Here is a 13,300-nt window from a genome sequence, read left to right as displayed (position 1 = left end):
TTCCTACTTATGTCATGCAATCTTTTGCTATTTCAAAAGGGATACTTGATGAAATAGAAAAACTTTGCCGACAATTTTTTGGGGTCAAAAAGGAGAAGAGAGGAAAGCTCACTTCATTTCAATTTAACTATTTTCCTCTCACATTTCAATTCGATTTAGTTCAATTTATTATATATAGTTCATTTTAGTCCAAAAAAACAACTTTTAAATAGTAAAAAGTGTTAAACTAACCCCTTATCTTTTTGACGACCTCAAATCAAATTGTCTAATCGTGTTATTTATGCCACCTTTAGAGCCTACTCGATTTCCAATATATAATAGGTGTATAACAAATTTATACCTTGTAAATTAACTTTTTTAATCCTCCCTTAAATACTATAAAGACACATCCTCTTCAACTAAAATAGAAAATTTAATTTTCAAATATATAATTTCAAATTTGCTCTAATGATATCAAATAACTCTTGGGGTGTGCTAAATACATCATAAAAAGGGCTAAATACATCACCTAACATTTTATAAAATTTAATCTTGGTTAATATTAGATGCTTTTATAACTTTTTATTTGTGCTACATGATTTCCCTATGAGGAGTTCATTTATCATAGATGACCCCCTACAGGGGATCATTTGTCATAGATGACCCCCCTATTAGGGATCATTAATCATAGATGATCTTTTGCATAATGGTCATTTGTCATGGATGACCCCCTATCATATTTAGTAATCATGACCCTCCCATGATAGGTTAATCTTTTCCTCACTTTTTTTTCTCTATATTTAGTCTTTTTTTGCTCTATATTACACTTATGATTTTTTTTTTACCGAAAAAAAATTCCATATTAATACTATATACTTCATTCTTTCTCTTTTTACTTGTAACACTTTTCTAAAAGGGGATTATTTAATTACTTGTAACTCTTCTTACTTTTTCTTTCTCTCTATATCTCTCCAATTACATGACGCCCTCTTTTTTTCCTCTCTATCTATCTCGTACGGTCGTTTTCAAATTTTACATTGAAATAGATGAAAAAGAAGTGTTGTAGCTAAAAAAAAGAGAGAGAGAGAAAGTAATAAGTTTAAACTATTAGAAAAAAAAACTCACCTCGGCTTAAATCAATTATTAAAGAAAAGGGCCTCGGAAAGCAAACGAAAGAAACGGAGAAGAAACTATTTCAGATTTTCAGCGTCGGTAATTCACACTATACCGCCGCCCCCCTAGATTTTTTCATCGCATTAAAAAATACTCAGTAGTTGTGGTAAAAACTGAGTCAACTTGATAGTTAGAGTTGACTCGGAATAATATGGAGGAAAAAGAAGGAGAATGGCCAGCCATAGGAATCGATCTCGGAACAACATACTCATGTGTTGGTATTTGGCAGAATAATCGTGTTGAAATCATAACTAATGATCAGGGTAACCGGACGACGCCGTCTTGTGTCGCCTTCACCCCAACTGAGCGCCTTATTGGTGAAGCTGCCAAAAATCAGGCCATTTCAAATCCTATTAACACTATTTATGGTTCTCTATCTCTCCTTTTGTTTCTCCTATTATTTTATTGCTGAAATTTTAATCACGAAATAACACCTTTATTTATACTACAAAATTACATTTTTTATACTCTTTGTCATGTTCATCACGTTATCTCGAATTATATGTCATGTTCGTGATGTTAGTACTTAGTAGGACTAGTAAGGTGACAAATTAATCCCGACATACCAAGTAAGTGTTGGCCCAGTGGTGATGGGGACTGGCTTTGGTAGGACGGACTCGTGTTCGAATCCCCACAACACCCTTGGAAGAGGAATGGAACCTAACCACCCCGAACTTGGCCTCGATCCGGATGTAGCCCGAAGGGTGAACGGGTGCAAACACCAAAAAAAAAAAAAAAAAAAAAAAAAAAAAAAAAAAAAATAATCCCGACATGGGTAGTAGTTGCGCTTAATACAATAAAGAGTTCCATAATCAATTAACGATTTTCTTTCTTCTTGTTTGGTTCAAGCGTTCAACTCCTTATCAATCCCTTACCATGACTTGATAGTAATAGATTTCTCCAATTTGTTACCTTCCCCTCCCCTTAAAGTAACAAAATCCATTAACTGAAGGTAATGGTTATCATTTCTTGACTTGAAACAAACACTCAATAAAAGCAACTATTTTTGTTATCATTCCCCTCCTCTATTCGTATCCATTCCCTTTCCATTTCATATGTTGATCTAAACGACCCCTTAGTGTAAAGACTAAAGAGCTACAAAAGTTGAGATAAGACTCACGGAGCGTTTGGTCCAAATAGAGGAATGAAAAGGGAATAGAATCAAGTAGATGGGAGGAATGAAAACAATAATTGTTACTTTTAATAGGTGTTTGGTTCAACGAAGGAAATAAATCACATGTAAGGGAATGGAAAGGATTTTGTTACTTCTCTAATTTGGAGGGTAACATTTGGGGGGTTTGGGTTACCTTCAAGGGCAATGGTTTATCCACTACCCAAACCAAACAAGGAGTAATGGATTTAGATTATTAAATCCGTTTCCAAGACCTAAAAAAGATCAACCAAACAAGGCCTCAATCTTAGGTCACAAAGTTCGGATACTATGTGCATTTATAGGGAGTAATACTTTTTTTTTGAGGGGTATAGGGAGTAATACTTAACTAACTAAACTAGTTGAATTCTATCTGATTGATAGAGGTTATGAGATTAAAAGCCAAATTTAATTATTTGATGTACTACGTTCTAAAATAGGTAGAACTGAGGACAGTTGGAAAATTGACTTGTCAAATACTCTCTCCGTCTTCTTTTGGTGTTCCTATTTGGAATACTTTTGTGAGACAAGAATACAAGATTGATCAAAATAGGAAGAACTTTCGAAAATAGAGAGAGTAACCAATGATGATGCAATTAGAGAAAATATTCATACATCTTTTTCATTTTACTTGTAAGATTATGCCAAGCATTTCAATGGCTCTGAATTGAAACTAGTATGAGCAATCTGACATATCGATGAATGTTCAACATTTATTTCTTAGTTCAAAACTTCAAATGTATGTCCCATAGGTAAGACACTAATTATATTGCTACAATGCTATTAAGTTTTTGTCAATCTGACTGTCTGAGATGACTGAATTTTAAATCTATTCTGATTTATTCTTTTTTAAGTATATTGAAGTTGGAATGGAGCTGAATTATCTTGTCAACTTGAAAGCAAATATCGCATTGTCTGCGATTGCGTTGAGCATTGCTTTCAACACACTTTCTGACTACTACTGTTCAAGTATTTGAAGCAGTAAGTTGGAATCTTTGATATGAAGATAGCAATAGTATAATAGGACTATAGGAGTAGTTTATTTGTAGATTTTCGTTGATTTCTTAACACCTTGCTCAATTACTCTGATTTTTCTTGATATGCTCACTTTCTGAACGTTGTACATTTCCAATATCTTCTTGTACTATATATATTTGATACCTATTGATCGCGATTGGCAGATGTAAAGAGGCTTATTGGTCGGAGATTCTCTGATAAAACCGTACAGAGTGACATTAAACTATGGCCTTTTGAGGTTGATTCCTGTACTTCTGGAAAAGACAGTAAACCTGTTATTGTGGTCACATATAAGGGTAAAAAGAAGCAGTTTACTCCCGAAGAGATATCTTCCATGGTTCTAATGAAGATGAAAGAGACTGCAGAAGCCTACGTTGGTTCAGAAGTGAAGAATGCTGTCATCACCGTTCCTGCCTACTTCAATGACTCCCAACGTCAGGCAACTAAAGATGCTGGAATCATTGCTGGACTTAATGTTATGCGCATAATTAATGAGCCAACAGCTGCAGCCATTGCGTATGGCCTTGAGATGAAGGCTGATCACAGCACTGTGGCTGCAAGAAATGTGCTGGTTTTTGATCTTGGTGGTGGGACTTTTGATGTCTCTTTGGTGAACATGGATAAGGATTTATTTGAAGTTAAGGCTATAAGTGGGAACACTCATCTCGGTGGAGGAGATTTTGACAATAGATTGGTGAACCATTTTGTGGCGGAGTTTAAGAAGAACAATGGTAAGGACATTAGCGGCAATGCTAAAGCTCTTGGTAGGTTAAGAGCTGCCTGTGAGAGGGCAAAGAGGATTCTCTCATCAACCACGGAGACTACCATTGAGATAGATTGCCTTCATGATGGTACTGATTTATTTTCAACCCTCTCTCGTGCCCGATTTGAAAAGTTGAATATGGATCTGTTTAGGGATTGTACAAGACCCATTGAGAAGTGTTTGAAGGATGCCAAGATGGAAAAGAGCGACATTCATGATATTGTTCTTGTAGGAGGGTCGAGTCGGATCCCCAAAATTCAACAGTTGCTACAAGACTTTTTCAATGGAAAGGAGCTATGCAAATGCCTCAATCCAGATGAAGCGGTTGCGTATGGAGCAGCCATTCAAGCTGCTATCTTGAGTGGTGTGCGACAAAATCACCATTTTTTGCTTATAGATGTCACTCCGTTATCACTTGGTATTGAGCTTGCTAGTGGAGATTTCTATGTTGTGATCCCAAGGAACACACCTATTCCAACCAAGATGCAGAGGGATCGTACCACTGATTATGATAACCAAACCAGTATGTTAACTTATGTGTATGAAGGGGAGAGACTTGTGGCCAAGAAAAACAACTATTTAGGCAAATTTGCTCTCTCTGGCATTCCCCCAGCACCAGCAGGTATTGCCTGGATAACTGATTGCTTCAGCATTGACGCCGATGGCATCTTGACTGTGACATCTGAGGATAAAAGCAGTGGTAACAAGAATCAAATTACCATTACCAATCACTGTGGGAGACTATCAAAGGGAGAGATTGATAGGATGGTGAAGGAGGCTAAGAAGTATAGGGCCGAAGATGAGGAGCACACGAAAGCAAAACAAGCTAAGTTTATCTTAGAGAACTATATCAACGACATGTGGGACACTGTGGAATGTCACAGTGGAGGAAAGATTGGAGTGCTAGAAAAGAAGATGGAAGATGCTATTGAGCAGGCAAATCAATGGCTAGATTGGAACAGCCATCTCAATGAGGCCTCTAGATTTGAGCAAAAGTTGAAAGAGCTTGAGAGTATTTGCAACCCTCTCATTGCTGAGATAAACCAGAGGGATGCTGCTTTGACAGACGCCGAGACAATTTGCACATTTATTAATGTGGTAAGCCCCTCTTTGGAAGTTCACCCTTTGGAGTTAATTAAATATTTAATCATGCTTTACTGATTCAATTGAAGTTGCACAAATTGATTTCTGATTCATGATTGTCCTATATGCTGTACTGCTGCAAGATTTATTTAGAAGTTCAAAAGAATTCAGTACAAATAGTTGTTTAGTCAAAATTAGAATTAAGTGTTATGTGCTACTTGGAAATTGACTCGGTTGGTTGTACACATGTATATTATCATTTTTGTTGATTTACTAACAGCCCCTAGAAAATATAATGTCATTTCAATGTGTTCCTTACATTTTTACTATAGTAACTATGTCTCCTGTTTGGTCAGTCAGTGTAATTATGTTGTTTGGTTATTAGATCATATATTGCTTGTAGTCCCCTGTATTCTCTCAATGTCTTTGTCTAGGTCTTGTATATTTATGCTCTCAAAGGAGTTAGGAACGAAATCAGTGTTTTTACCTCCTTAAATTTGTACTTTTGGTTTTGGATGAGTTTAGGTTTGTCCAAAGTCAAGCGTGACCTAGCTTGCCGATGCCATCCCATCACCAGCCAGGGCATCTGTCCCAAAACGATTTGTGCAAAGTCGTTTCCAGATGGAAGAGCTTATTTGAAGAAAAAAAGTACCTGCATGCTATCAAAAACTAGAAATTGTTATTAAACATTTTCTAGATGTGAATTAAATAGAATATCTTGCTAAATTATAATGTGTGCCCTGTATGTTCTTGCGGGTGACTAGTGTATTCGCCTTTCCATCGTTTTTGAGTGTGAAAGAAAAATATCTTTCACTGTAAATTGTTACCATGAGAGATATTGTATCAAAGTTGTGATATGATAGTTCATACTTCCATCATTCTCAGGTTTCCATTCTTTGCAGCAATTGGTGTAGGGCATTCCAGGAAGTATAGCGTAGCTCTGATTTAAATTTTACCTCTTCCATCAAATTTACGCTCTTTACTAACGATTTTGTAATAGACTGAATCACTAATTTGTTATAATGGTCAAGCTCTTCAGAAGCCGAATCTAAGATTTTGATGGCTTCCCTTCTTAGCATAAATTAGGCCTCTTAGCCTATTTTTACAAGACTGATACAGCGATATACACTATATAGTTCTTCATAACAAGAAGCTACTTGGACAGATTAAAAATACTGTATCTCTGGGTTTCTCTGGGATTGTCCGGTATTCAGAGTTTTCCTGAATTTTTCAATCTTATTTGCAATTCTTATTGTCAAAATTCATGTAATCTGCAGTTGTACATAAAAAGGGCGGATGTGATTTGCAATTTCTATATTCTATGTTTCCCCTATTATATTGATTCTCCATATCTCCTAATGTTTTTTGATCATCTTGTTTTGTTTCCTTTCTGCAGCTCGATCTGTAGTAATCAGAAGAGTGATCTTAAGCAGGCCGTTCCTACTAGCTACAGTACCTGTAGTTCGGATGCATGCAATCTTCGCCAAAGATCTACCTGAGAAAGGCGGCACTGGTTTTTAGCTTAAAGTTGGATTCGATTCTTTATATAGATCACTTGAAGCTGGAAAGGAAAGGGATGGCGTTGTTGTCTGGTTTTGGGGATTATATCTGAATGCTTCATGTTTTTGAAAATTTCAGTTTCCCTTTTTGTGTATTCCTGTTTCCTATAACCTCAGAAATATCTGCTGAATTAGAGAGTGCTGGCTGCTAATTAAAGATTTTTGAAGCAGAAATACGAATCAGTTAAACTAGACTTCTCATTTTTCAGGTGAATTGCAACATCTTATATAGACTGTGATTAGGATTTAGGAACTATAAAATTATTACGAGGAATTGTATTTGTATCCAATGACTCTCTGAATGAATAGATGTGTCTCAAGTACAAAATCATTATTTCCGTTTTTTGTTTCAGCGTGAAATAAACTACATTCTGAATGATTTTTGCCAAATTAGTGTCTGTTTTGCGAGAAATCAATAAGTACATTGTCCCAAAGTAATCATAACACTAAAGTTTGTACAAATTTCTAGGAGATGTCGTTTGTGCCATGTGTTTGTAATATATACTTTCCCAATTTCTTTAAGATTGCAAATGGACTTGCAAACTTGATCACTAATCACATATACTTTTTTTGATTGAACCCCTTCCCTCAAAAACCAGCTTGACGCCTCTGAGATCTTGGAGCAACTCCCTGCAAGATGTAATCATTTCCGAGGAGATATCATTTAACACTTTTTCCTGCAAAATGGTTAGTACTGCTCGAAGGCAATCTGAAGATAATATGGTCTCCCTCCAGTTTTTCCTTTTAATTCAATTTAACGCTAGTAGGATGGCATATATTTCAGCTTCCAGGGCATTGTTTGATGAGGTTGACATTATAAAGCCCTCAACCCAATCGGCATTATGGTCACGACAAACTCCGCTTAAGGTGGCTTGTTTGGTATTGGCATAAAACGAGGCATCTGTGTTTATTTTGTGGTGGTTTAGAGGTGGTGGTTTCCATGTGGTGGTTTTGGGAGCTTTTCCCACTTTAGGTTGGTTCTGGGTGAAGAACCATTCAGTGGCGGCCCAAGTTGATTTTTTAATTAGGACATCAGATGTTACGTTTTTTTAGAGAATACCCAAGCATTACGTCTTAGCCAAATATTCCAAGCTGTAAATATAAAGGTTACATTACAGGGGGTGTGAGACTTTGAGGATTGGTCTGATACTTTGTTTTTAAACCAGGCTTTGAATTGGGTAGCAGGTTGGGTGTCCACTTTGGAAAGATTCCACACCTCCCTTGCGCGCGGGCACACTCTAAGTATGTGGTCCATATTTTCTACAACCCCTGGGCAGAAGATACAGTAAGGGCTTATATTTTTTATTCTCCAGTTCAGATTTTCATTTGTTGGCATTCTTCCCCACCAAGTTTGCCAGATGAAGAGTATTTGTTTTGGATGACCCGGAGCCCCCCAAACCCAGTCCCAGCTCACGACATCCGTATTATTAGCGTTTGTTATATGAGAAGTGGCTAGTTTCGAGTTGAATTTATTAACATCCGTCCATAGTGAGTAAGTGCGGTCATTTTGCTCATTAAAATGTATGCCTCGTATTCTTTGTATTATGTGGTCCTCCATTGGAAATGAAATCAATTGTGTGATGTCTTTATTCTTTAGCTCATTAAGTTTAAGTTTTTCTTCATTAAGATTCGGTGGCCCAATAAGTAATTCATTTAAAGATTGACCATTTAACCACAAATCACCCCATAAATTTATGTCATTACCATTACCAACCCTCCACGCAAGGCTTTTACTATACTCGCACCAACCGAAACCCACGTTTCTCCAGATATGTGAGCCTTTATTAAAATTTGTAGGTTGGTTTTTGTTTCTAACGTACTTTTCAAATAGAAAGTTTGTCGCCCACATTGTGTTGTTGTCCAGTTTCCAACACAGGCGAGCAAGGCTTATTTTATTAAGGTTTTGGTTCGAGGTACAGCCAATCCCCCCCTCCGACTTAGGCTTACACAGATTTAGCCATGAAACCCACGTTATTTTGCTAATTTCAGTATTTTCATTCCTGAAGAATCTGCTGCATATTGAGTCCAGTTTGTTAGTGATAGTCTTTGGGAAGTGTAGGAGATGCATGTAGTATCTAGGTATTGCTTGTAAGGTAGAGTTAATAAGAATTATTCTACCAGCTTTTGATAGCACACGGCCCTTCCAAGCCGCTAACTTACTTTCCAGTTTATCAATTATGAAGCTTAGTTTAGCTTTTGAGGGTTTCCTATGGCACAAGGGAAACCCTAGGTAGGTCCCTAGGTCAATGGTACTCATGATATTCAATTCTTGCTCAAAATCATCCTTTATGTCTAAAGGGGTGTTAGGCGAAAAGTAGAGCATGCTTTTACTTTCATTTGCTTTTTGACCCGAGATGTGGTAGAAGTCCTTCAATATGTGGTTCATGGTCTCAAGAGTTTTCTGGTTTGCGGTTCCAAATAGTAATAGGTCGTCTGCGAATAGCAGATGGGAGATCTCAGTTTCACCCCCTCTTACTTTGAAGGGGTTCCAAGCTTTACTAGCGCAAGCTTCATGTATTCTCCTAGATAGGTATTCTAGGCAGATAATGAAGATGTAGGGGGAGAGGGGGTCTCCCTGGCGAATTCCCCTCGAAGGGGAGAAGGTAGGTGTTCTATTTCCATTTATTTGCAGGGAAATGGAGGATGAAGTTATGCAACTCATAATCATTTTTACTGAATTTTCATTAAAGTGAGACATCCTAAGACAGTGTTCTATGAAGGGCCATTCAAGCCTATCATAAGCTTTTTCAAGGTCCAATTTAAGGGCAAATAGTCCCGTTTTTCCTTTTTTCTTTTTCATTGAGTGTAGAATTTTCGTGGCTATTATCACATCTACTTCCGAACCCCGGCCCGGGAGGAAACTGCTTCGATTTGGTGAGATTATATTATGTAAGTGAGGCCTAATTCTTTGGACAAGAGTTTTTGCTATAATTTTGTAGGTTGTATTAACAAGGCTAATGGGTCTGAAGTTTTGGACTCTTAGAGGGTTTTCAATCTTGGGTATGAGTGCAACAAGGGTGGTGTTGAGCGTTCTCAGAACATTGCATTCCTGGAAAATAGACACTAACAAATCATATAGGTCCAGTTTAATATCATCCCAAAATTTTTGGTAAAAAATTGCGTGATAACCATCATCACCCGGAGCTTTATTACTCCCAATAGAGAAAGTTACGTCCATTACTTCCTCCATTGAAGGAATTTTAACGCAATCAATTTTGTTTAGGGACAAGATGTTAGGGCACGTACTCACACTTTCAGAGGTAAATAGGTTTATATAGTAGTCTTGGAACATGTTCTCAATATTTTGTTGGTCTGTTGTGCTATTGCCACTGGAATCTTTTAGCATAGTTATTTTATTTGATCTTCTTCTTAGAACAGTTGATAGGTGGAAAAATCTTGTATTTCGGTCTCCCTGGAGTAGCCAATTTGATCTTGGTCTAGATTGCCAGTAAATTTCTTCTTGGTTTAAAATATGGTTTAAGTCATTATTTAAATTTTCTTCAAGATCAAAGAGAAAGTTATTGGTAGGATCATTTTCAAGCGCCCGTTGGGCTCCATTAAGCCTAGCCATTACTTTTTTCTTTTTTGTAAAGATGTTACAGTGTTCATCAACCCAAGTTTTAATTTCAGATGTGAGGCCCTTCATTTTTTGTGGAAAAACATGGTTACTCTTTTCCCACCTGCTCTGGACCCACGGTACAAAGCCTGGTTCAGCAATCCAAAAAGGCTCAAATTTAAAGTATTTTCTTGTCTGGGCTACATTCGTGGGTTTTAAAGTTAATAGAATTGGGTTATGGTCTGAAGAGAGTCTTGGGAGTTTCAATGTGTTCCTTAGATTTTTACTATAGTAATTATGTCTCCTGCTTGGTCAGTCAGTGTAATTATGTTGTTTGGTTATTAGATCATATATTGCTTGTAGTCCCCTGTATTCTCTCAATGTCTTTGTCTAGGTCTTCTCATGCTCTCAAAGGAGTTAGGAACGAAATCAGTGTTTTTACCTCCCCTGTATTCTCTCAATATAGTTCTTCATAACAAGAAGCTACTTCGACAGATTAAAATTACTCTGTCTAACTCTGTGTTTCTCTTGGATTGTCCGATATTCAGAGTTTTCCTGAATTTTTCAATCTTATTTGCAATTCTCATTGTCAAAATTCATGTAAACTACAGTTGTATATAAAAAGGGCGGATGTGATTTACAATTTCTATATTCTATGTATCCGCTATTATTATATTGATTGGATATCTCCTAATGTTTTTTGATCATCTTGTTTTGTTTCCTTGCTGCAGCTTGATCTGTAGTAATCAGAAGAGTGATCTTAAGCAGGCCGTTCCTACTAGACACAGTACATGTAGTTCGGATGCATGCAATCTCCACCAAAGATCTATATATATGAGAAAGGCGGCAGTGGTTTTTAGCTTAAAGTTGGGTTCGATTCTTTTATATAGATCATCACATGAAGCTGGAAAGGAAAGGGCTGATGTTGTTGTCTGGTTTTGGGGATTTTATCTGAATGCTTCGTGTTTTTGAAAAATTCAGTTTCCCTTTTTGTGTATTCCTGGTTCCTGTAACCTCAGAAATATCTGCTAAATTAGAGAGTGTTGGCTGCTAATTATAGATTAAAGATTTTTGAAGCAGAAATACGAATCAGTTAAACTAGACTTCTCATTGTTTAGGTGAATTGCAACATCTAATATAGACTGTGATTAGGAATTATAACATTACTACGAGGAATTGTATTTGTATCCAATGACTTCTCTGAATGAATAGATGTGTCTCAAGTACAAAATCATTATTTTCGTTTTTTGTTTCAGCGTGAAATAAACTGCATTCTGAATGATTTTTGCCAAATTAGTGTCTATTTCGCTGATGGTATGTTAATGCAAAGCATTGTGGGAAATCAACAAGTACTTTGTTTGTCCCAAAGTAATCATAACACTAGAGTTTGTACAAATTTCTAGGAGATATAGTTTGTGCCATGTGTTTAAAATATATACTTTTTCCAGTTTCTTTAAAATTGCAAATGGACTTGCAAACTTGATCACTAATCACATACTTCTAAAATATTGAGTAGAATTTAAATCACCAACACATTTTGAAGTACGTCACAATGATATCTTAATTTGTATTGGTTATTTGTTATAGATACGAATGCACAATCCTTGCAAGTTTCGGGGATTTGGAGATCTCACTTTACAAGAGACAAGAATCAAACCCCTATAAAAGAGTGGAAGGAGAGCCTCCAACCAACTAGATCAATCTTGATTCTTTTATATTTATGGTATTGTTCGCCCTTGTGAGTCCACACACCATATGTGATGTATTGTGTCTCTTGATTTGAGCTGACTAACTTTTCATGATGTCATAAGTTATAAAACTTCCTTGATGAATTGCAACAGATGCAAAGAGGCTGATAGGTAATATATTCAATGATGAAAATCTAAATAAAGATATGAATCTTTGTCCGTTTAAAGTAGCTGTTGCCTGCTAGTCCTGATGGTAGCAATGGAACGAAGCCGATTATAGTAGTCACCTGCAAGTCATGTGAAGAGAAGCCATTCACTCCTGTAGAGGTATTCTCAATGGTCCTCGTCAAAATGAAAGAGATTGCAGAACCTTATCTCTGACTTAGAGGTGAAAATTTATGTTGTTGTTGTTCCTACCTATTTCTCTGATGCTGAACATCAGGATTCAGGCCACTATGGATGCAGGATTGATTGTTGGACTGAATATCATACGGATCATTAATGAGCCAGCAGCAGCCACAAATTGTTTTGACAAGTTCGCAAGCAGTGAAGTTGCTCAAGGTTTTTGATCTTGGAGGATGAACTTTCGATGTTTCTGTTCTTACTATTCCGAATAATGTCCTTATAGTGAAAGCAGTAGGTGGCACCACCCCCTTGGCGGAGTAGATTTCGACAATAGAATGGTGAGTCACTTTTTAGCAGAGTTTAAGAGGGAATACACTAAAGACATCAGTTGAAATCCTAGGGCTCTTCAGAGGTTGAGAGCTGCTTGTGATAAGGCTAAGATACTCCTTTTATTTGCTACTCAAACTGCTTTCGAGATGGACTGCCTGTTTCAGGCGGTAGATTTATCTTCTACTATTACTCGTGCCCGGTTTGAGAAGATTAATATGGATTTACTCAGAGATTGTATGGACTCAGTTGAGAAGTCCCTAAGGACGGCAAGCTGGAAAAGAGTGAAATTCGTGATGTCCTTGTGCATGGATCAACTAGGATCCCAAGATTCACATGTGATTTAGATATTGCTTTTATCTTTCAACTCAGCGACTGTGTCAAAAGTCAGATTTCAGAAGGTTCAAATGAAGCTGGCGAAAGTACTTAGATCCTTTGCCATTTTTTATGGAAAAGTAGGTCCATCAGCTTCAACCAAAGACAAAGGCAAGTCTGAAATCTTGCGCGATTTAGATATTGCTGAACAACCTCCGTAGCTGCACATATTTATCCTGTAAAGTTTGTGTTATAGGTTCTTCGTGTATAACTGAGAGAGTTATAAGTTAAGGTTTGCATATTCTTGTCAATCCAACAGCTTCATCAAGTTGGACCACCTGTTTT

General features: G+C 36.9%; 1 protein-coding gene and 1 pseudogene across 1 annotated transcript; both read left to right on the top strand.

Annotated features, from left to right (window-relative positions):
- Positions 1 to 1,127: 1,127 nt before the first annotated feature.
- Positions 1,128 to 7,009, top strand: LOC104893031 (heat shock 70 kDa protein 18). The gene is made up of 3 exons (XM_010679072.4): positions 1,128 to 1,520; positions 3,484 to 5,180; positions 6,562 to 7,009. The coding sequence occupies exons 1-3, from the start codon at positions 1,304 to 1,306 to the stop codon at positions 6,571 to 6,573; spliced, it is 1,926 nt and encodes a 641-aa protein (XP_010677374.1). The 5' UTR covers positions 1,128 to 1,303; the 3' UTR covers positions 6,574 to 7,009.
- Positions 7,010 to 7,492: 483 nt separating this feature from the next.
- LOC125492423 (heat shock cognate 70 kDa protein-like) lies at positions 7,493 to 13,070 on the top strand (annotated as a pseudogene).
- The last annotated feature ends 230 nt before the right edge of the window (positions 13,071 to 13,300 follow it).

Source organism: Beta vulgaris, chromosome 1, assembly GCF_026745355.1.
Source record: "Beta vulgaris subsp. vulgaris cultivar EL10 chromosome 1, EL10.2, whole genome shotgun sequence".
NCBI lineage: Eukaryota > Viridiplantae > Streptophyta > Magnoliopsida > Caryophyllales > Amaranthaceae > Beta > Beta vulgaris.
The sequence above is the reverse complement of the archived record's forward strand: the minus strand, read 5'-3'. Positions and strand labels throughout refer to the sequence as shown.